The 23010-nt window shown below is 38.8% G+C and overlaps 1 protein-coding gene across 3 annotated transcripts in view; it reads right to left on the bottom strand.

Annotated features, from left to right (window-relative positions):
* LOC126190847 (putative phosphatidate phosphatase) overlaps positions 1–23010 on the bottom strand; it is a 121757-nt gene that overhangs the window by 33920 nt on the left and 64827 nt on the right. The window contains exons 5-7 of one of the 3 annotated variants that reach the window (XM_049931434.1): positions 16984–17160; positions 4200–4287; positions 1051–2884 (exon numbers count right to left, since the gene is read on the bottom strand). In XM_049931434.1, coding sequence (XP_049787391.1) covers positions 2859–2884; positions 4200–4287; positions 16984–17160 — 291 coding nt within the window. In that variant the 3' untranslated portion in view covers positions 1051–2858. Of the gene's footprint in view, positions 1–1050; positions 2885–3261; positions 4288–16983; positions 17161–23010 lie in introns of those variants that run through there. The other 2 variants (XM_049931432.1, XM_049931433.1) reach the window with 2 other exon arrangements.

A 23010-nucleotide genomic window follows, 5' to 3' on the forward strand; every position in this document is an offset into this window, starting at 1 on the left:
AATGAATATGAGTGAACATAACTATGACAATGCACAGTATGACCAGGTAAGTATCTCAAATGTGAAGAAATATTTACAGCAAACTGAATGAATTTTTTACTCACAACAGAAAACACAGCTGTTAAGTCTGAAATTATTACAAGCTACATACAAAAACCAACTGGAAAGTTTTTGCTAGGCGAAAACAATATAACAGACTGAAACAAAAGTCAGAAAATAGCACTGTTCCTTCACAATCTTATTTCGATGTGGCTGACCAACTTCAATACCACAGTGAAAGCAATGTATAAAAACAAACCAATTTATATATATATATATATATATATATATATATATATATATATATATATATATTTTTAAAAAGAAAGATGATGAGACTTACCAAACAAAAGCGCTGGCAGGTCGATAGACACACAGACAAACACAAACATACACACAAAATCTAGCTTTCGCAACCAATGGTTGCCTCGTCAGGAAAGAGGGAAGGAGAGGGAAAGACAAAAGGATTTGGGTTTTAAGGGAGAGGGTAAGGAGTCATTCCAATCCCGGGAGCGGAAAGACTTACCTTAGGGGGAAAAAAGGAGGGAAAAAAGGACAGGTATACACTCGCACACACACACATATCCATCCTCATATACACAGACACAAGCAGACATTTGTAAAGGCCCTTTACAAATGTCTGCTTGTGTCTGTGTATATGAGGATGGATATGTGTGTGTGTGCGAGTGTATACCTGTCCTTTTTTCCCTCCTTTTTTCCCCCTAAGGTAAGTCTTTCCGCTCCCGGGATTGGAATGACTCCTTACCCTCTCCCTTAAAACCCAAATCCTTTTGTCTTCCCCTCTCCTTCCCTCTTTCCTGACGAGGCAACCATTGGTTGCGAAAGCTAGATTTTGTGTGTATGTTTGTGTTTGTCTGTGTGTCTATCGACCTGCCAGCGCTTTTGTTTGGTAAGTCTCATCATCTTTCTTTTTAAATATATTTTTCCCACGTGGAACGTTTCCCTCTATTATATATATATATATATATATATATATATATATATATATATATATATATATATATATATACCTGGACATAGAAAAAGAGTTTCACATGCCAAAAGTCTGCCAGTGAGCTTTTTAAGTACAGTACAATGATGTTGGAAGTGTTTCATTGTGCAACGATCCACATAATGTTGAAACAGTTAATGACACTATGAGAAAGAGCCTGAATGATATGTTGAATAGCTATCAAATAAAATACAATAAAACATACTTTTAATCTAGCAATACAAAGTGTAATTTCAGTTATGATCTCACCTCAGAAAGACTTGAGTATGATGTAAAAGATGACATAGCAGTAGTTCAAGTATAGCTTAGAAAATAAATTTCAGAAGAAATATGAAAATATAAAAGTTATTCATACTGATATCAAATGAACTACACTGAAATAAGAGCTGAAAAAGACATCATTTTGCTATAACTAAACTTTCACCACCAAAAATTTGAAAAAGCTAAGTGGATGAAATTAAAATATTACATAAAACTTAGTACATTCTTCTGTACAAGTATGTCTTCTGTGTTATACGTACATACAACACCAAAACATTGCAATTCTGGTGTATCTATCAGTTCACAGTAGTCACTTCCTTCACCATTTTAATAATACTTATCACACAGTCACATATGGCTACTCTGTAATAAACTGTACACATAAAATCGAATGATCTTTGCAATCATTTTCTCTCTAGGTTGCTTAATACTGAATTCTACCACTGACCTAGTTTTCATGCAACTATGGGAGCTGCAAGAGAAAAACAACAGAGTCATGAGGATGGATGGGACTTGTAACCAATTTCACTTGTACTTTTCTCTGAGCCTGCTGGTACAATTGCTCTTTGATATTTGGTAATTCTATATTAATTGCCCAAAATTATCCCTAAATAAGATGACAATAATAATAATAATAATAATAATAATAATAATAATAATAACAATAATAATAATCTGTACTGCTTCTGTCACAAATTGGAACAAAATGCACTACATTTTATAACAGTTTGCAACAAATGCTCTTAGAATTATTATGTAATTCTATAAAAAGCTATTGTGGAAGTAAATCAGTAGAAAGAACAGAATGATCTGAACTAGACAGTAATTTTTATTGACAATCTACCCATCTCTATTAGACAGTAGTTTCTTTTGTGGATGAAACTTAAAAATTGCTACCAACAAATGCAATATGACAAAGATACATGGTGAAGATATATATCCTGTCTTAACATTAAAGTTCAACATATTGTATTCATAATAAGAAACAGTTAAGCCAAATGGAGTCTAATAACAATAAAAAAACTATACAGATCCACTGCATTTGTTAAAATAATAAAATCTTGAGCTTTAGGGTAGAAAGTATCTTCTGCAAAATGTAAGAAAACATAATTGTTATAAAAGCCAAGGAGTTAGGACATGCAATGGGGAAGCAATTTCTGGAAGTCTTTGGCACAGTAGTCTGAGTGACACAATCTATTTCATACACTCCCAATGTTGCTCCTCCTTCAGAAAAAGTCTGAAGATTTTTCAGGAAGACACCTCCAGTTCTTAAGCTCAAGATTCACTGATTGCTTTTGTGTGTGTGTGTGTGTGTGTGTGTGTGTGTGTGTGTGTGTGTGTGTGTGTGTCTTTTGATATTGCAGCCAGATCATTGTTTCACCTGTTCTTACATATGCTCTTCCCATTTATTTTTATTGCTGTTGTAGCATTGGTAATTCTCTATTCCCATAGAACTGACAATGTACATATATGTAGCCTTTCATACAATTTTGGAAGCCCACTGCTAATTCATAGTAAGTCATTTTGAAGACAATAATCAGACGTCTCATATTACTTTCACTGAAACATTTCCTGAAAAAACAGGAGCAAGAAATAATGAAAGATAAAAAAGAGAACATTAATTAACATGTTCAGTAATCAAATAGTTACAACAGCTGACAACTATTCTTGTACATGAAAAATAAATCCTTATTGTCATTCTTGAATTGAAACAGAAATTGGTCCGTTTGTACTAGATCTAATACAGACTTTCCTACAGAAATACTTTCTATCAGCATTTGCTTATACAATTAATTACATCTTTACTAGGCACTGCAAGTTTTATTCCAGTGATATCAGTGACAAACAATTTGCCATGGCTTTTTTCATTCTTTGTCTATGGCGAGAATGGAACTTTTTCATAACTTAAAATTAGGTAAGGACAATTTCCTTTAATAAAAATAATGGACCTAAAAATAAGTTTACACACCACTGATCAGTAAAAGGCACTTTTGATAAGTTAGTGCACTTCAATTAGTCCTTTATTTTACCCTTTGTAACTCGGATGTATTTTTCTGCAGTAAGATAAGTGGTAAAATTATCAAATGAAGAATTAGAAAACTAAAACTGAGCTCAGTAAACAGGAAGCACAAAACTCTCTCCTAGTGAACAGCTGGAAACTGCAAAATTCTCAAAGTTTTTTTTTTTATCATAAAAATTCTCAAAGATTATTTGTTAAGAGAATTTCAGAAAATATTATATCACTGTGCACTACTGTTACAAGATGACATCAACCATTGTGATAAATAATATGTTTCACTTCTAACAAATAAATTTGAGAATTTACTTACTAGCACAAACAAAAACAACCTTAATGAATTCAGCCTTAGTCATCTTTCTACAAATTATAAAATACAGTATACTAAGAATACGTACACTCTTTTAAAGTAAAAAGTACAGAATATCATTCAGCACTAAGATAAAAGGACAGCAGCTAGTTTCAAATATATATTAATGTACTGTGTTCAATCTGCATTAGTTGGTATTGTTTTAGTGTGATAAAAATGTACATACTGATTCTTACACTGAATGTTACCATTTTAAATTTGCTTCTATATATAAAATTACAAAATATATTCAGGCTTGGTGTCAACAATTTGTATTAGTGCCAGCCAAATGCAACCACATACCCTCATATAAAAATTCCACCAATACATATGGAGATATCTGTATCCTGATAAAAAAAATGTAACAAATATTTTTCAACAACATTTCTGGACAGTATATACTATTTTAAAGCTTCCTTCAAATGTACATGTGTAATTGGCAGTTTTGTTTTGGTAATATTACAGAGAAACGCTGGCTGCAAAACTTGTGATTCAACATATTTGGTTAGTATTTCCATTACCTGTATGGCTTGGAGGATCTGTATCCATATCTGGTACAGGAAGTGCTGGATTGTGTTTCACTGGAAACAAGTCAGAAATGAACAGCACCTGAAACAAAAATGTACTTTAAATAATCATGTTGCTGACAGAATTTAGAGTGAACAGAAAACATCTACATGGAACATATGCGGAAAAGGGGAGGGGAGGGGACAAGAGAGGAATGTAATACAGAAATCACAACTAAATAAAAATAGATAATACTTCCCCTTACCAATTGCATTTCATAGGCAGTACAGTGGAGAATATGATACCTACTTTGTTCTTTTAGTGGAAGATACTATATCTATGGAAATTTGTAAAGGTATGTCAGTATCATGTTTATTGTTCATTTACAGGATCTCACAATGTGAGAAGCATCTCTGACCATGTTTCTATACCGTACTGTTCATATATGGGCCAAAATTTCTTATGTACTGGTGTCCCAAATAATATACTGCTACTAATCACTCCCAAATTTTATCTCCTTCTGCTGGTCTATACAGCTGAAACAGTTTTTTGCCACCTACCCTACCAATCAGACTCGGCCCAAAACCAATACTGAACCCAGCCTGATTCAGTTCATTCCTCCATCCAACCATGATCCACCCCCATATCATCTCCTGGTAACATTCCAGTATTTATTAACCACAAACCTAGCCCCACCATCATTCCCCAAATCCCTTGACTTGGAAGCCAACCTTACATCAACAGAAAGAACCACAATACACCTCTCCCCTGAGACTCTCTCCATCTCACTCTCTCCTCACCCCTGCCACTTCCCACACTCCTACCTTCTATATGCTTCCTAAAGTAATAAACCCAACCACCCAGGATACCCCAATATGTCCTGCTACACTGTGGCCTGCTACTGTGTCCCCACTGAGAGATTCTCTGCTCTTGTGATCAACACCTTCAGCCTATTACCTTATTACTCCTATAAAAAAAAGGTGCAAACCATATATTCAACTGACACTCCACAGTTCCTGTTCCATTACCAAATGGCACACTGATCATCACTGTTGATGCTGCATCCCTCTGCAATAGTATCCCCAATGGCCATGGCCTTCCCACTACTGAATACTACCTTCCCCAATGACAGACTGACTCCAAACCTACAACCTCCTTCCTGGTCACCATGACCAACTATGTCCTCACTCACCACTACTTTTCCTTTCAAGGCATCATCAAAATCAACAAATCCATGGTACAGTAATGGATGCTCGCATAATACCATCCTATGCCAAACCATTCATGGACCATCCAGAAGAATCCTTGCTAATCATCTAAAATACCAGCCATTTATCTGGTTTAGATTCTTTGATAACATCTTTGCATATGGACCGAGTGTGAGGATGCCCTATTCACATTCCTCCAGAACCTCAACATCTTTTCTCCCACTCACTTCACTTTGTCCTCCTCAACATAACAAGCCACCTTCTTTCATGTTGAACTCTATCTCAAGGATAACTATATCAGTATCTACATCCATATTAAACCTCCCAACCTCCAGCAACACTTCCACTTCGATAGCTGCTACCCATTCCACACCAAGTCACCTATGGGCATCACAACTGTAGTGATGAGCAGTCCCTCTTGAATTATACCAGAAGACCCAGTGAGGCCTTCTGAGACCAAAATTACCCTCCCAACCTCGTACAGAAACAGATCTCCCATGCCCCCCCCCCCCTCTCTCTCTCTCTTTCCAGTCACCTATCATCGCCCACATAACCACTGTTTGGCCACAAAGGAGCTCTCCCCTTGTGATTCAATACTGCCCAGGACCAGAGCAACTGAATCACATTCTCCTCGAGGGTCTTGACTTCCTCTTGTCATGCCCTCCCACAGTGGTATTCTGCTGTCCACCAAACCTACGCAATGTACAGGGTGTTTATAAATGAATATTGGGGTTTTAACACTTTATAATATTTATTACATTAAACTTACTGTTATAAATGATATGTCAGATGAAAGAGCAACTCAAAACAGTTTTACAAAGAACCTTATAAATGTTCAATGCGAGCATCATTTGTCATACGGCACACATCAAGTCTATAGCTGTGCACTGGATAGGCTGCAAGAGGCCCACTTGCTTTATATGGCTTTCACATTCACCTTACCTAACGTCATGCGATTTTTTCCTTTGGGGTTTCTTCAAGGATCGCATGTACGTGCCTCCGCTACCAACAGACCTCCCTTAATTAAGAAACCGGATTGAAGCAGCTGTTGCTACAATCACTGAAGACGCCCTTATCAACGTCTGGGAAGAACTCAGCTATAGACTTGATGTGTGCCGTGTGACAAATGGTGCTCACATTGAACATTTATAAGGTTCTTGGTAAAACTGTTTGAGCTGCTCTTTCATTTGACATATCATTTATAACTGTAAGTTTAATATAATAAATATTATAAAGCATTAAAAACCCCAATATTCATTTATAAACACCCTGTACTTTTCCATCCCTACTCCAACCCCTGCTCCCAAACTTCTGCCTCATGGCTCATATCCCTGCAATAGATCCGGAAGTGAGATCTACACCATACATCTTCCCACCACCACCTACTCCAGTCCAGTCACAGGCATCACCTACACCATCAAAGGCAGGGCTACCTGTGAAAGCAGCCATGTGATCTATAAACTAAGCTGCAATCACTGTGCTGTTTTCTATGTGGGCATGACAACCAACAAGTTGTCTGTCCACATGAATGGCCACTGACAAACTGGCCCAGCTAGTTGCTGAACACGCTATACAACACAATGTGCTTCACTTCAATAATTGTTTCATAGCCTGCACCTCCTGGACCCTTCCTATAAACACCAGCTTTTCTGAATTGCGCAGGTGGGGACCCTCCCTGCAAAAAATCCTACATTCCCATATCACCCTGGCCTCAAACTATGCTAGACCCTGTCCTCCACTTACCTATCCCCTTACCTGCTCCCTCTCCAACACTACAAAGTTTTCTGTTCTGCCAATGCATCCACTAACATTTTTCTCCTTCTCTCTTTTTCTGCTGCACCCCCCCCCCCCTCCAGCCTGCCAAATGCACCTAGCAGTCCTACCCCATCCCCACCCAACACGTCCCTGCATGCTTCTACATGCAGCACTATACCCCCCCCCCTCCCACACACACATATACCCTGCTATATCTCCCCCTCTCTGTTCCATGATGCCTTTTTACCTTCCCTCTCCCATCACCACCACCCATGCCACAGTGATGTTCTCATCAGGCACATTGCAGTCCAAAACCTGGCCGTAGTGAACAGAGACAGTGGTCATGGTGTGAGTTGTGCTTTTATGAATGTCTGTGTGTTTTCTGCTATGAAAGAAGGTCTTTTGGACAAAAGTTTAAATGCATAGCTGTCTTTTTGTTGTCTCTGTCTGCGACTCAGTGTCTCCTCTATAAGGGATTAGGAATATACCCTTTTCTCAGTATTGTTATTATTCCATCCTGGACTTTCCATTGCTTGATTTTAACATACAACCAATTCACTCAATCATGAACCACATATTAACTCCGCATAAGAACGCCCAAGGCTGCCTTGTGTGGTCTTCAGTTCAAAGACTAATTCATCTCCGTATAACTACTGTAGTTGAACAAGATGGTGGTGAGTGTAGGTGTGCAAGAATTTACTGTTAAAATATTGCAAAGGTACTGTACGAGAAGGGTAAAAGTGAATTCTCAAAGTTAAGCGAATGCATTTAAAGTTTCAGTGTATAGTCAAACGTCTAAGTAGAGAAAGTAACAGAGAAAGTAGGATACACAGCCGTGTACCGCAAGTCTCTAGAGGAACAGAAGGTTCCAAATGATTGGAAAAGAGCACAGGTAGTCCCAGTCTTCAAGAAGGGTCGTCGAGCAGATGCGCAAAACTATAGACCTATATCTCTGACGTCGATCTGTTGTAGAATTTTAGAACATGTGTTTTGCTCGAGTATCATGTCGTTTTTGGAAACTCAGAATCTACTGTGTAGGAATCAACATGGATTCCGGAAACAGCGATCGTGTGAAACCCAACTTGCTTTATTTGTTCATGAGACCCAGAAAATATTAGATACAGGCTCCCAGGTAGATGCTATTTTTCTTGACTTCCGGAAGGCGTTTGATACAGTTCCGCACTGTCGCCTGATAAACAAAGTAAGAGCCTACGGAATATCAGACCAGCTGTGTGGCTGGATTGAAGACTTTTTAGCAAACAGAACACAGCATGTTGTTATCAACGGAGAGACGTCTACAGACATTAAAGTAACCTCTGGCGTGCCACAGGGGAGTGTTATGGGACCATTGCTTTTCACAATAAATATAAACGACCTAGTAGATAGTGTCAGAAGTTCCATGCGGTTTTTCGCGGATGATGCTGTAGTATACAGAGAAGTTTCAGCATTAGAAAATTGTAGCGAAATGCAGGAAGATCTGCAGCGGATAGGCACTTGGTGCAGGGAGTGGCAACTGATCCTTAACATAGACAAATGTAATGTATTGCGAATACATAGAAAGAAGGATCCTTTATTGTATGATTATATGATAGCAGAACAAACACTGGTAGCAGTTACTTCTGTAAAATATCTGGGAGTATGCGTGCGGAACGATTTGAAGTGGAATGATCATATAAAATTAATTGTTGGTAAGGCGGGTACCAGGTTGAGATTCATTGGGAGAGTCCTTAGAAAATGTAGTCCATCAACAAAGGAGGTGGCTTACAAAACACTCGTTCGACCTATACTTGAGTATTGCTCATCAGTGTGGGATCCGTACCAGATCGGGTTGACGGAGGAGATAGAGAAGATCCAAAGAAGAGTGGCGCGTTTCGTCACAGGGTTATTTGGTAACCGTGATAGCGTTACGGAGGTGTTTAACAAACTCAAGTGGCAGACTCTGCAAGAGAGGCGCTCTGCATCGCGGTGTAGCTTGCTCGCCAGGTTTCGAGAGGGTGCGTTTCTGGATGAGGTATCGAATATATTGCTTCCCCCTACTTATACCTCCCGAGGAGATCAAGAATGTAAAATTAGAGAGATTAGAGCGCGCACAGAGGCTTTCAGACAGTCGTTCTTCCCGCGAACCATACGCGACTGGAACAGGATAGGGAGATAATGACAGTGGCACGTAAAGTGCCCTCCGCCACACACCGTTGGGTGGCTTGCGGAGTATAAATGTAGATGTAGATGTAGAATCTGAAGTTGGGAAAAAAAAATCCATGAACTAGGTGCTGAGGTATGTAGTATCGTAAAACCTGGTGCTAAAAGTTCAAGAAGTTGCAGTAGGCTACAATCCTCAAAATGTAAAAGACCGTTATTTGATTATAATAGATGACGTTAGCAACATAGTCTGCAATGAAATTTATGATATTATTCAAATGTTCAAGAAGAAATTTCTGGCACTTCATCACTGCAAGGTACTTTTTGTTAACATTCCAAAGAGACATGACTTCATACCCCAGTTCTGTGTAAATGAGGCTATTTCACAAACGAACTATGAATTAACAAAGACTTGGAAGTATTTTAGTAATACATGTATTATAGGTGTAAGTTATTTTAATAGAGAGTTGTATACTAACTATGGCATGTACTCAAACAGGTCAGGGAAAAAAGCGTTATGTACCCTTCTAATGCACCAGTTATGGAAGAAGTAAACAAAATAATCATACACTTCGAACCTACTCCCTTTAAATGGCTCCAGTAATCTCATCTCTTATTTACAAGCTCAAAATACCCCCAAGTGAAACAGCTATGAACAAGAGAGTGAACAGTAACAAGAAAGAATACAGAAAATCCAATACTACTGGTGATCTGAGTTTACACAAAAGATATGTAATGCTGTCAATATGACACACTACAATCAAAAAATCAATGAACCCGATCTAAAAATTTATCACCATAATGTACAATCCTCATGTAATGAGAGCGACAAAATTAATGTATTACTAAAAAATGAGCTAAGGGATATCTCAGTAATAGCATTAATGAGCACTGGCTCAATCTTGAATTAATTCAACATATAAAAATAGAAACTCCCAGGCAGTTCCTGTTGGAGTAATGTTGTTGTGCTTCCTACTCGCCATGACACAGCCCACGTTAGACAATGGGGAATGAAGAAGGGGGCTTCCATCTCCTGTGAATTGTGCTCAAGCACCAACAATATCAGAACTGTGTCAACAAGTGTCTACGAATTTGTGTTTTCTAACAACTGTAGTGAAGCCACAGTACAGCCATTCTGAACTTGTATCCTTTCACCACTCAGTAACTGTGTCTCATTTGTTGTGTTGTGAACTGCAAGTCCATGTGTGCAGTTTCACGGAGACAGGGGAGCCTGGCAAGCAAAGAAATGTTCTGACGTGATTAATAAAGTATTACTGATTCAGATTGTTCTAATTGGCTGTATTATTACTAGCCAATTTCCTGTCCAAGAAGTCAGACACAACACTAAACATGACACATAAGAAACAGGAACCAACTGGAGTATTTATTAACCTATGAAAAGCTTCTGACACGGTGGAACATAAGATGCTGCTGTCAAAGCTTGAAAAGTACACTATTCAAGGTCTGCCTAACAGTTGGATTAGTTCCTTCCACAGCAATCTTATGGAAGCAGTAAACATCAAGAATACTAATGTCAACCTTAAAACAATGTCTGAACATTTGTCAAAGTATAATGTAATTAAATTTGCTGTGCCCCAAGGTACAATAATGCTCCACTTTTGTTCCTTCTGTGCATCTAAGCTTAAACATGAACAATTATGGAAAATATAGATTGATACCCATTGTAAGATGACAGACTGAACTGCAGACAGGCACAACAAAGAGACACATTTAGCTTTCAACCAAAGCCTTCATCAGCAAAGAAAAACAGAAATTCATTCACACGAAGTATGCACACCTCACACACACGATCACTATCTCTTGCTACTCAGGCCACCATGGATGCACCGAGCGAGGTGGCACAGTGGTTAGCACACTGGACTTGCATTCGGGAGGACGACGGTTCAATCCCGTCTCCAGCCATCCTGATTTAGGTTTTCCGTGATTTCCCTAAATCGTTTCAGGCAAATGCCGGGATGGTTCCTTTGAAAGGGCACGGCCGATTTCCTTCCCAATCCTTCCCTAACCCGAGCTTGCGCTCCGTCTCTAATGACCTCGTTGTCAACGGGGCGTTAAACACTAACCACCACCACCACCGCCACCATCGATGCACATAAAATGATCATACTTACAGATGACACCACAATTCTAGTGAAAGGGGAAAGTAAAGAAGAATTACAGCAATCAGTCAATTTTGTCACAAAACAACTTAGCAGCAGGGCACAGAATAATCACCTTTTAACCAATAATAAAATAAAACTATTGTAAAATTTCACAATGCTCTGAACAAGGATAGGTACACCCCATTTCTCTCTTATCAACAATATACCAAAGATGCACTGAGAAGTAGCTTTTTTTATTTATTGATGGTTACTAGTTCTGGACACCTGCATCCATTCTCAAATGATCCACATTGTAAGTGTAACAATACAGGCGACAGCTTATGTACAAAACTGCCCTGCAGTGGCGATCAAAGTGACATATTTTCTAATGTCCGTCCTATGTGGTCTATTTACCATTGTCGAGTCAGCCATAGTGCCACTTTGATCATCACTGCAAGGGCAGTTTTTGTACGTACGCTATCACCTGTGCTGTCACACTTACTATATGGGTGGACTGAAAATGAACACAGGTATCCAAAACTAAGCATCATCAAGATATAAAAAGAGAGACTTCTGAATGCAACTTTTGATGGAGCTACAACTATTTATTTCAATTATGAAACAATTGCAAACCTATTTTTCACCTGCAGCATGCCACAAGTTTGTAAATTAACCAGCTGATAACAGTACAGAAACCAAATTCTTACAATTAGATCAGCAAAGCAAAGAAAAATGGAATAAGCCTATCAAATATCTTAAAGCAAAACTGAGAAAGATCTACTATACTCTGACTAAAATTACTTTGTGATCGATATCTCAGCAACTCGAGTGGTAGCGCCCAGCTGCCAGCTTTCTCGAGCACCTTGTGCTCACTGTGTTACTAGTTTTGCAGTTACTTGCAGAGCCTCACTTAGCACGGCTGGCTGCACCCCAGAAACACTACCTCCACCACTGTAATCTGTTATTTTAATCAAAGTATACTTTCTTTGCTCACTACACTCCTGCTGCACTGAGAAGTCAGCAAATAGTGCAATGTGGTCACATTTTGGGGAAATTCTAAAACAGTTATTAGCTCATTCAAACAGAAAAAAGGAACGTTAGAATCATGTATGGATAGAAACCTAGAGATTCATGTTGAGATCATGGGTCTGTAATGCTTATCTACATCGTGGAACCTTCACATATTTAGGAATCTTTCTGTTGTGTCTGTTTGGACTCAACATCTCCGGTACAAGGTGGGTGGCAATTTATCATTTTCAAATATTGTCATTATTTATTGCGGAAACCATCATATCCTTGAAAATAAATATAACAGGTAACAATAATATGAAAGTGATAGTTGCTAGTCACTATATAACGGAGCTGCTGAGTCACAGAGAGGCACAACAAAACAACTGTCAGAAAGTGAGCTTTTGGCCAACAAAGCCTTCATCGGAAATAGACAATATACGCATATATACTAACAAAAATGCCAGTTTCTGTTTGTTGAGGCCAGGCAGCAGACCTCAGCAGCCGGAGACGTGATCATGCGTGTATGAGTTGCATTTGCGTTAGTGTGGGTGCATGTTGTTTCTTTCCGATGAAGGCCATGTTGGCCGCAAGCTCGCTTTCTGACAGTCTTTTTGTTGTGCCTATCTGCAACTCAGCATCTCCGTTATATGGCGAATAGCAACTATCCTGGATTTTCCATTGTTTAATGTAATAGCTAAGGACAATTGAGTGAAAAAAAAGAAGTGATAATTATGATCACTTTACAAACCAGAAGAAAAACTTGCAAATGACTCAAATCAACATGTCCTGTGCCAAATCAGTACTTTCCACATGGGAATTAAACTTTATAACAAACTTCCAATAAACATAAAAGTCAAAACAATTGGAAAATCTTAAAAGTCATATTTACAGCATCACTGCTTTTATTCCACAAAAGAAATTTTAACAGTACAAACTATATTATAAAAATATTTAAATATGTATGCACAAAAAACTCTTTCACCTCTATGCTTATAAACTGATGTGTCCAATGCCAATGTCTTATGTCTAAGCTTCTTTGGAAGACTTTAGGACCAAAAAAATTTAAATACAGTACAGTCTGCATCCATTTGAACCTACTTACTATACTCAAGCCATGGCCTCACTTCATAATTTTATCTCCTCATAATTTTATCTCCCCTCAACTACCCACATTTCTGTTCATTACCTAAATCGATGATTCCTTGATGCCTCAGGATGACTATTATCAACAGATCCCTTTCTCTTAGTCAGGTTGTGCCATAAATTTCTTTTTTCCCCAATTTGATTCAGTACCTTCCTATCAGATATTTGATCCATACATTCTTTTGTAACACCACATTTCAAAGGCTTCTATTCTCATCTTGCCTGAAGAGTGTATCATCCATGTTTCATTTCTGTATAAGGCTACACTCCAGACAAATACTTCACCAAAGACTTCCTGGTATTTAAATTTATAACAACAGTTTCCCTTTTTCAGAGATGCAGTTTTTGGTATGCAATTTCATCAAGGGGACCCTCTCACACTGGGGCCTTTCCTTTTTAACATTCCCCACTCTACTCCTCTCCTCCTCCAGAGAGAGGAACTAATAGTTTTGAAAGCTAAGATAATGTCATCATTTTTACTTTTATGTGTAACTATTGACAACGCTAAATGTATTGCCTACTGAAGGTAAGTACTGGATGGCAATTCCATTGCATAGTTACTCCCACAAGTCCAACCACTCGTCCAAGATGGAGATAGGCACCAGCATGAAGTAGGGGATTGCCTGTAGGAGTGAGGTACAGTGGGGACTGTGTGTGCCCTGGACCGCTACGGTGGCTGTGAAGGTCCTACAGGAACCCTGAAAAGTGATGGCAAACGGGGCTCTGGTGAAGCTACGATAGGCCCAGCAAGCCAGTAGTGGATTATGATTTCTGCTTTCAAAAATAGGATGGGCCTCGGAAAGGACAGATTTAATCGACGATGAACTGGCTATAAACAAGAACAAAGATTTGGAACATTAAATATACAAACATTGACTGGAAAGAGGGAGGAGATGGTAGACATGATGGAAAGAAGGAAGTTGGACCTATTGGGGTTAGCTGAAATGAGATGGAAAGGAGAAGGAAGGAGAGAGCTGAGGAAAGGCTACCGACTGTACTGGAGAGGAAATGAGGAGGGAAGGAGAAATGGAGTCAGAATAGTAGTAAGACATGAATTAAAAGAGGAAGTGATGAGAATAAGTGATAGGATAATGAAGACCAAAATATCACTCACGGGGATGACCATAGAGGTAATACAAGTGTATGCGCCGCAGGTGGGTTGCACTTTTGAGGAGAAGCAAGAGTTTGGAGAGGAAATGCAGAAGCAGATGGGAAGGAAGAATATGATAGTAATGGGGGCTTTAAACACACGTGTTGGAAGAGAAAGACAAGGCTGCAAAAGTGTGCTTGGACCATAGGGTTGGGGCCACCAAAACGAGGAAAGTGAAAGACTATTGGAGTTCTGTCAAAGGAATGGCTTGCTGGTTGGGAACTCTTGGTTCGGGAAAAGAGATAGCTACAGGATTACCTGGTACAGTCAAGACTTAATGAGAAAGTCGATAGTTGACTACTTCCTGTATGATAGCGAGATAAATAGGAACATAATTGACATTAAGGTAATACCAGCAGAGGCCTTGGATAGTGACCACCGTTTGCTGGTAATGAACCTGAGAGGGACTAAGGATAATAAAGGGACAGAAAACCAGGAAAGACATATAAGGGTACAGAAGTTGAAGGAGAAAGAAAGCAGGCTACAGTACGTACAAGTAGTAAAGGAAAGCATCCCAAACGATGAACCAAAAGCAGTAGAAGAGGAATGGGGTAGATTCAAGGGAACATTAGTAAGTGCGGCAGAAACAATATGTGGGAGGACAAGCAACAAAAAGAGACGGAAAGAAACACCCTGGTGGGATGATAAAACAAAGGATATAGTACAGAAGAAGAATAGAGCCTTTATGGTATGGTTCCAGAAGAGAACAGTAGAGACAAGAGAAAAGTATCAGGCAAGAAAAAAAGAACCAAAAAGAGTGGTGGTGGAGGAAAGAAGAAAGTGGATGGAACAGTGGACCAGAATGATGGAGGAGTATAGTGACGATTCAAAAAAGGTGTTATATGGGATGATTAAAAGTAAGAGGAAGAACGGTACAACAGATTATGCTCGAATGTTGAACACAAGTGGACAACATGTAGAAAATAAGGAGAAACTCAATAATATGTGGAAAGAGTATTTTGAAGAACTCCTGAGTCCGTTGGAGACCTGGATTGAGGAGGAACAAGCCGAGGAGAAAAAAAGAGGAGGAACAGCAAATAGAAAAAGACCTTACATGGGGAGAAGTGGAAGAGGCATTGGGCAAGATGAAGGGAGGGAAGTCACCAGGTCCGGATGAGCTAAGTGTAGAGACGGTGAGAGAAACAGGAGAGGTGGGGATACAATGACAATATCGAGTAATGAAAATTGGGTGAAGACAGGAGATGATCCCAGAAGACTGGAAGTAGAGAGTAATTGTCCTGATCTTTAAGAAGGGAAATAGAAAAGAGTGCAAGAACTATCAGGGTATAACACTGATGAGTCATTGTGCAAAGATTTTTGAAAAAATTTTGGAAGCACGAATTCGGGCAAAATTCGAAGGAAGAGTGACAAAAGAGCAACATAGCTTCAGAACAGGAAGGTCCATGGTGGATCTAATTTTTGCTGTAAGACAGCATTATGAATATGGAATAGATCTACTAATGTCCTTCCTGGACATTGAAAAAGCGTATGATAGCATACATAGAAGCAAAGTGTGGAAAGCCCTGGAGAACAGAGGAGTGGAAAAACAGATTATTTGGGGAATAAGGGAAATGTACCATGGAAGTGTGAGCTGTGTGAAAGTGGGAGGAGAGAGATCAGCTTGGATTGAACAGAAGAATGGCTTGAGGCAGGGAAGTGAGAAAAGCAGAAGCATTTCGGAAGAGTGTCAGAAGTCTCATGTGGAGCAAGGATCTACCCCAAATAAGTAAAAAGGTTATATATCAGTCATACTATGTTCCAATCCTGACATATGCCTCAGAAAACTGGAGTATGAAAGGAAGAGGGAAAAGCAAAGTACAAGGTAGTGAGATGAAGTTCTTGAAAATAGTATTGGAATGACAAAGGTAGACAGGTTAAGAAATGAGAGGATCAGAGAGTTAATGAAGGTGGAACCGTTACAGGAGGAGATAGAGAAATCAAGGCTGAGATGGTGTGGACACGTTAAGAGAATGGAGGAGAAGAGAATACCCAGGAGGATACACAAAATGAAACTGGAAGGAAAGAGACCAAGAGACAGATGGCTGAAAGGAGTAGAAGTATGTGGCTAGAAGAAAGGAGAAGACTGGAATAAGGTGAAAACGGAGAGATGGTGGCAAGACAGAAGACGATGGAGAGGCCTACGATCCATACAGATCCGGCCAGAGGCTAGAAACTGTCCAAGAGGGTGACTCATGAGTTACTAGTTATCTTGACTGACTTTACCTTAAAATAAAAGTAATATTTGTGAATTTCACACAGATGTATCATTACATAGTGTCGAGAAACATACCACAGACACTGCAAAAACAGCTCCCTGAAGAAACCCAGCGAGTACATCACTCCAGTGATGTTTATAGTCAGAAACGCGAGACAAGGCTGTGCCCACAGCTATTAATAAACAAATGTACTGACAGAAGTGTTTCAAAAGTTTGGAGCCTTTCCATGTCATCCGGGCTTGCAGGTATAACTGGAACAAAAAAAGCATGAGATATAGTGATATCAAACAATGGAAAACCCAGGATGGAATGTAACAGTATAAGGATAGTTGCTACTCACCATATAATGGAGATGCTGAGTTGCAGAAAGCCACAACAGAAAGACTGTTGGAACATTAGATTTCAGCCAACAAGGCCAGACGCCAGCTGCCAGAAACTGTGGTCATGTGTGGTCATGTATGTGAGAGTTCCATTTGGTTGAGTGTGTGTCTGTATGTGTGTGTTGTCTGTTTTTGACAATGGCCTTGTTGGCCGAAAGTTACGGTTCTGAAAGTCTTCTTCTTGTGCTTTTCTGCAACTCAGCATCTCCACTATATGGTGAGTAGCAACTATCCTTTTCATTATATTGTTAAATATAGTGATATAATACCCAAGAGACAGCAGATTAATATTCCAGAACATTAACTATACATTGTAGGTGAGATATGCACTGTAATCACTAATGAATTCAGAGAAAATGAGCAAAAGAAAAAACTTAACTACAGAAAAACCAATAAGTATCTCCATTGAGTGAATGCTCCAAAAGCAGAATACTTCAATGCAACAACAACAACAACAACAACAAAGTGATACATACTCATTGCTTACGAGTCTCCTTAATGTCAAAAAATTACTCTTAATATTTCCAATAATATGGAATTACAGTTGTGAAATATGATAAGTCAGTCTGTCTGGAATACACAAACCATTTTGAAGGGGAAAAGCCCACAGTACACACTACAACCAAACTGATAAACAGAAACACTTTTTTATTTATAAAGTCACAATGGATACATGCACAAAGAAGAACAAGAGGTGATACTAATACTTGTTTTTTTTTTGTTTAGCACAAGAAAGGAGAGGGTTGGAGAAAATGAAATTATTTGGTACTAAGTATTTTACAAAGTAGAAATTTAGTGTTTGGTTAACTGATACTATTTATGGTGAAAAAAAAGAGAGAATCACATTGCCAGAAACTAGATTTTAACATTACACAGTTCATGTTCAGAATAAATTGCACTGACAACAGGAAAGAACGGCCACTGTAACTGATAAAATAAGCACAATCCATAACTTCAACAAATCATAAATACATAAGATAAAATATACTCTGCATGCTTAAATAAATACAATAAAATATTACATACAGTAAGCCACTGTTGAAGTGAAATTTTTGAGAATTAAATTGTACATCTGCAATGAGATGTAATGACACACAGACTGATGTGTGCACAGAAACCAGGTCAACACACATAATCCCCCTCGATATTTTACCATTTCATTTCATGGCGGAGAAAGTTATGCAACGTCCCCTGTCGACAGTAAAAATTTACTGCTGATACGTTGCATTCATACACATTGTGTTTCCAAAGATGTAAAATAACTGTTCACAATACTTTGGTTACAACTGGAAGACAGTTACTATTTTAATTTGTTGATGGCACAAAATTTAAAAATATGCCTGATACGAAACTTTCTGGTATCTTAATACTGTTTGACAGGCCAAGGGTCGAACATGAGAGCTTTGCCTTTCACAGGTAAGCCTTGAGCTATCTAAGCATGACTCACTATGTACCCTAACAGCTTTACTTCTGCCACCTCTCTCTCTCTCTCTCTCTCTCTCCCTCCCACTTCCCGAACTTCACAGAAGTTCTCCTATGTCCCATGTGAGACTAGCACACCTGGAAGCCTAGTATGTATGCACATAGTTGTTTGTGCCAGAATGTAATCAATGACTTGCTCAACAGGTCCTGAAGTGCACCTGACTACCTTTTGCCTTATTGCATCATCTCGCGTATCACTTAAGTTCATTGATGCAGCCTGATCAAAATGAACGGTAATCTTCTTTCTTCATCCAGCAATGCGTGTAGGTTCTGAGAATGTTCTTTTCTGCTGACCACTTCCTTGTTGCTTTTGCTGGTGAGTGAAGCAGTGATGCATTTAAGCATTCAGTGACTTCATTACTGTTGTCATAGTTCTTGGTCTTCCACTACATGGTGCATCTGTCAGAGACCCAGTTGAAAAGGCCTTTCTTTCCAGTTTCCGAAGATTGGCCCCCTGTGGGGCCTCTTTCTTGAATAAATCGCATGATTCGTGCAAACAGTTACTTGCAGCTTTTCTAACATTATCAGCTCACCATAAGGTAACGATGCAAGATGAAAAAGTGCAGTGCATCTTTGCTTCCAGTCTCAAAATGTTTATATCTGAGTGAAAGACAACCTTGAGAATGAGCATTCCCAAAATGCTTCACTTCCAAAATGCTGCACTGGGTAAGCAGACACACAGGGCAGTAAATCCAACTCTGCACAAATAATGATGGTCAGCTTACAGAGAGAGTTTGAAATATGCACGAAGTATGTAAGAACATTTATTTCTGTGTTATTCCATTCTTGCATGTGTCTTCTTGGTTCCACAGATAGACACAAACTTCGTAAATACTGCTCAAGGATCATAATCTGACATCAGTGCTGCACAGTCTGACATCATAAGCCATGTTTCTTGAAGCTTTTTATTTTCATCCCACACATGTCTTTCCCAGGGTTATAGAGGTCCATTTTCTGTTGAAGAGGCAACGGTTGAGATTCTTTTGACTCTTGAACAAAATGAAAAGCTATGTCTTACTGAATCCAACAAGTGTGCTGGATGTCCAGATGATGACAGTTTTATTGTATGTGTAAATTAGTAGTTGTACAGTGTACATAAATCTGCTAACACTACTTGCCTGGATCTGTTGAGGAGAGCATTATAAATAATTTACTATAATCTACTGGCACTTAAACAGGCTATAAAGGAACTTATCAAACTACCAAAAAAGCTACTACTTTTGAACATACTAAGCAAATTTTCTAAGATCAAAAGCTAAAGATGGCTTGGACAAGGAAGATCGTACTGCCTTACAAGCTTTTTTTTATGTTGTATGGGATTTTCACTTGTTACTTTCAATGTCTTTACCATTTTTCTCTGAACCCACAGAGTAACTCCACAATGATCAACTTTGCTGCATTTATGGACCATCACCTTTCACTTGCATACCACTATCATAAGACAACTAACAACATTTAATATGTGGCATTGGATTCACCTTTAATAACATGCTTCAATTACCTTAAGATGGATCAGCCCGAAAGTCAATGGTTTTAAAATTGTAAACTCAGTGCCTCTATCATGAGACACTCATTTCTTAATGAATGAGTTGTTTATCATATAGCAGCAATTCACTGAAGTGCCTTTAGATGATAAAGAGTGAATTCTCCTCAAAATTTTCTTATGTTTTCTAAAATAAAAGAACTTCTAACAAGCTGTTCGTGACTTTTTACTAATTGTAAATTTGGTTTGATTGCCACATCAGAATACACCTATGAGCAGCTAGTGAAGTGGTTTTCTGCTCAAGAAGAGGAGACTTCGCATACATCTGACATAACTAGAATGTGGCATGTGTGCTGGAGATTTCACGTTGCTGGTTATTTTGCCTAGCATCCACTCATCCACTCAGTATGTTACCATTAATAAGCTAAGGTGATGTTCTCCTTGAACTTGGTGGCAAAGACACAGTCCACCTACTCTCTCTAACACATTTTGTTCCAGCTTATAAACAGAGGTTATGGGTACTAGACGAGGGCTAGTGGCACTGGCCAGCCCCCATTCAAGCATCCCGTGTTCACGAAACCTGGATCTAAGTGAAACTGGCTAAGCTCACTGGGGTGAAAAAGTTTAGTATTCCATGTAACATGACACTAGGAGACAGGTGAGTATACAATCAAATGTTTCGGTATTTTTCAGTTTTAATGCATTTGTTACCAGCAAAAAATACACTGTGCCAAACTTTTTAAATAATCTAATGTTGCACCACAATAATCAATCTGCTTGTTGTACACAAATTTGAAATTCTTACTGGGGAAATAAAATACTGAAGTAGTTCACTACTATAATTATGTTTCTACTGCTAGGACTCTACCAATGAGGTCCTTGAATTTTACATGCTTCTTCAAAACAATTCACATTTTTGCACTACTGGCCAATTAAATATTTTTGCAACACTCTCATTTGATCCCAACAATTTTGTCCACAAGAAGCACTTCATCTGTTTATAATTTAGTAAGGTTTCTATCACAGCTCCATATAATTCTTTTCATTGGTGACTAGTTTCGAACACTTGTGTTCATTTTCAAACCATTACCTGCCTCTCTACATCTACATATACACAGATTCTCCACAACCCAACATACACTGCATGGCAGAGAGTACCTGTACCACTACTTGTCATTTTCTTTCCAGTTCCACTTGAAAATAGAGTGAGGGAAAAACGACTGTCTATAAGCCTCCATCTTAGCCCTAATTTCTTGTAGCTTATCTTCGTAGTCCTTACATGCAATGTATGCTGGAGGAAGTAGAGCATCTCTGTAACACTTGGGTGTTGTTCAAACCTACCAAGTAACAAATCTAGCAGCCCACCTCTGAACTCGTTCAATGTCTTCCTTTAATCCCACCCGGCATGGGTCCCAGACGCTCATGCAGTATTCAAGAACAGGTTTCACTTGCATCCTATATGCGGTCTCCTTTACAGATGAACCACACTTTCGTAGCATTCCCCCAATACACCAAAGTCAACCATTCACCTTCCCTACTAAAACTGTCATATGCTCGATTCATTTCATATCGCTTTGTAGTGTTACACCCAGATATTTAAATGATGTGAATGTGTCAAGCAGGACACTACTAATGTTGTATCTGAACATTAGGGGCTTGTTTTTCCTACTCATCTGCATTAACTTACATCTTTCTACATTTAGAGCTAGCTGTCATCCATCACACCAACTACAAATTCTGTCTAGGTCAACTTGTATCTTCCTACAGTCACTCAACTTCGACACCTTACCATATACCACATCATCCATCAGCAAACAACCGCAGATTGCTTCCTACTAAGTTTGCCTTATCATTTATGTATACAGAGAATAATAATAGTCCTATCCCACTTTCATCGGCCACTCACATGTCCACATATCCGTGAACCTATTCCATATGCTCATACCTTCTTTAACAGCCTGCAATGGGGCACCATGTGAAATGCTTTCTGAAGGCTAGAAATATGGAATCTGCCTTTTGTCCTTCATCTATAGTTTGCAGTATATCACGTGAGAAAAGGGTAAGCCAAGTTTCACATGGGCAACACTTTCTAAAACCAAGCTGATTCATCAACATAAGCTTTTTGGTCTCTAGAAAACTTATTATATTTGAAATGAGAATATGTTCGAGGATACTGCAGCAAACCAGTGTTAGGGATATTAGTCTGTAATTTTGTCATTCATTTGCCATTATTATATACAGGGTTCACCTACAATGTTTTCCAGTCGCTTGGGACTTTGCATTGGGCAAGAGATATGCAATAAATGCAAGCTAGGTAAGGGGCCAACACTGTAGAATACTCTTCGAAAAATTGAATTGGGATTCTATCTGGACCTGGTGACTATTTGTTTTCAACTCTTTCAGTTGCTTCTCTATGCCAGGGATGCTTATTACTGTCATTCATACGGAAGTTTGTTCAATGATCAAATGATAGTTTGTACAATTCTCCTGCGTGAACAATTTCTTGAATGTGAAATTTAAATCTTCAGCTTTTGTTTTGCTATCATCAATTGCCAATCAGACTGTTCAACAAGTGACTGGATGGAAGCCTTAGACCCACTTAGCGATTTTACATAGGAACAAAATTTTCTCAGGTTCTCTGCCACATTTTTCGCTAAGGTATGATGCTGGTAGTAGTTGTATGCTTCATGCATACATCTTTTCACACACATGTGAATTTCTATTAACCTCTGCTTTGCTTTGCTTGTCTAATGTTT

This window comes from Schistocerca cancellata, chromosome 6 (assembly GCF_023864275.1).
Source record: "Schistocerca cancellata isolate TAMUIC-IGC-003103 chromosome 6, iqSchCanc2.1, whole genome shotgun sequence".
NCBI classification, from domain to species: Eukaryota; Metazoa; Arthropoda; class Insecta; order Orthoptera; family Acrididae; genus Schistocerca; species Schistocerca cancellata.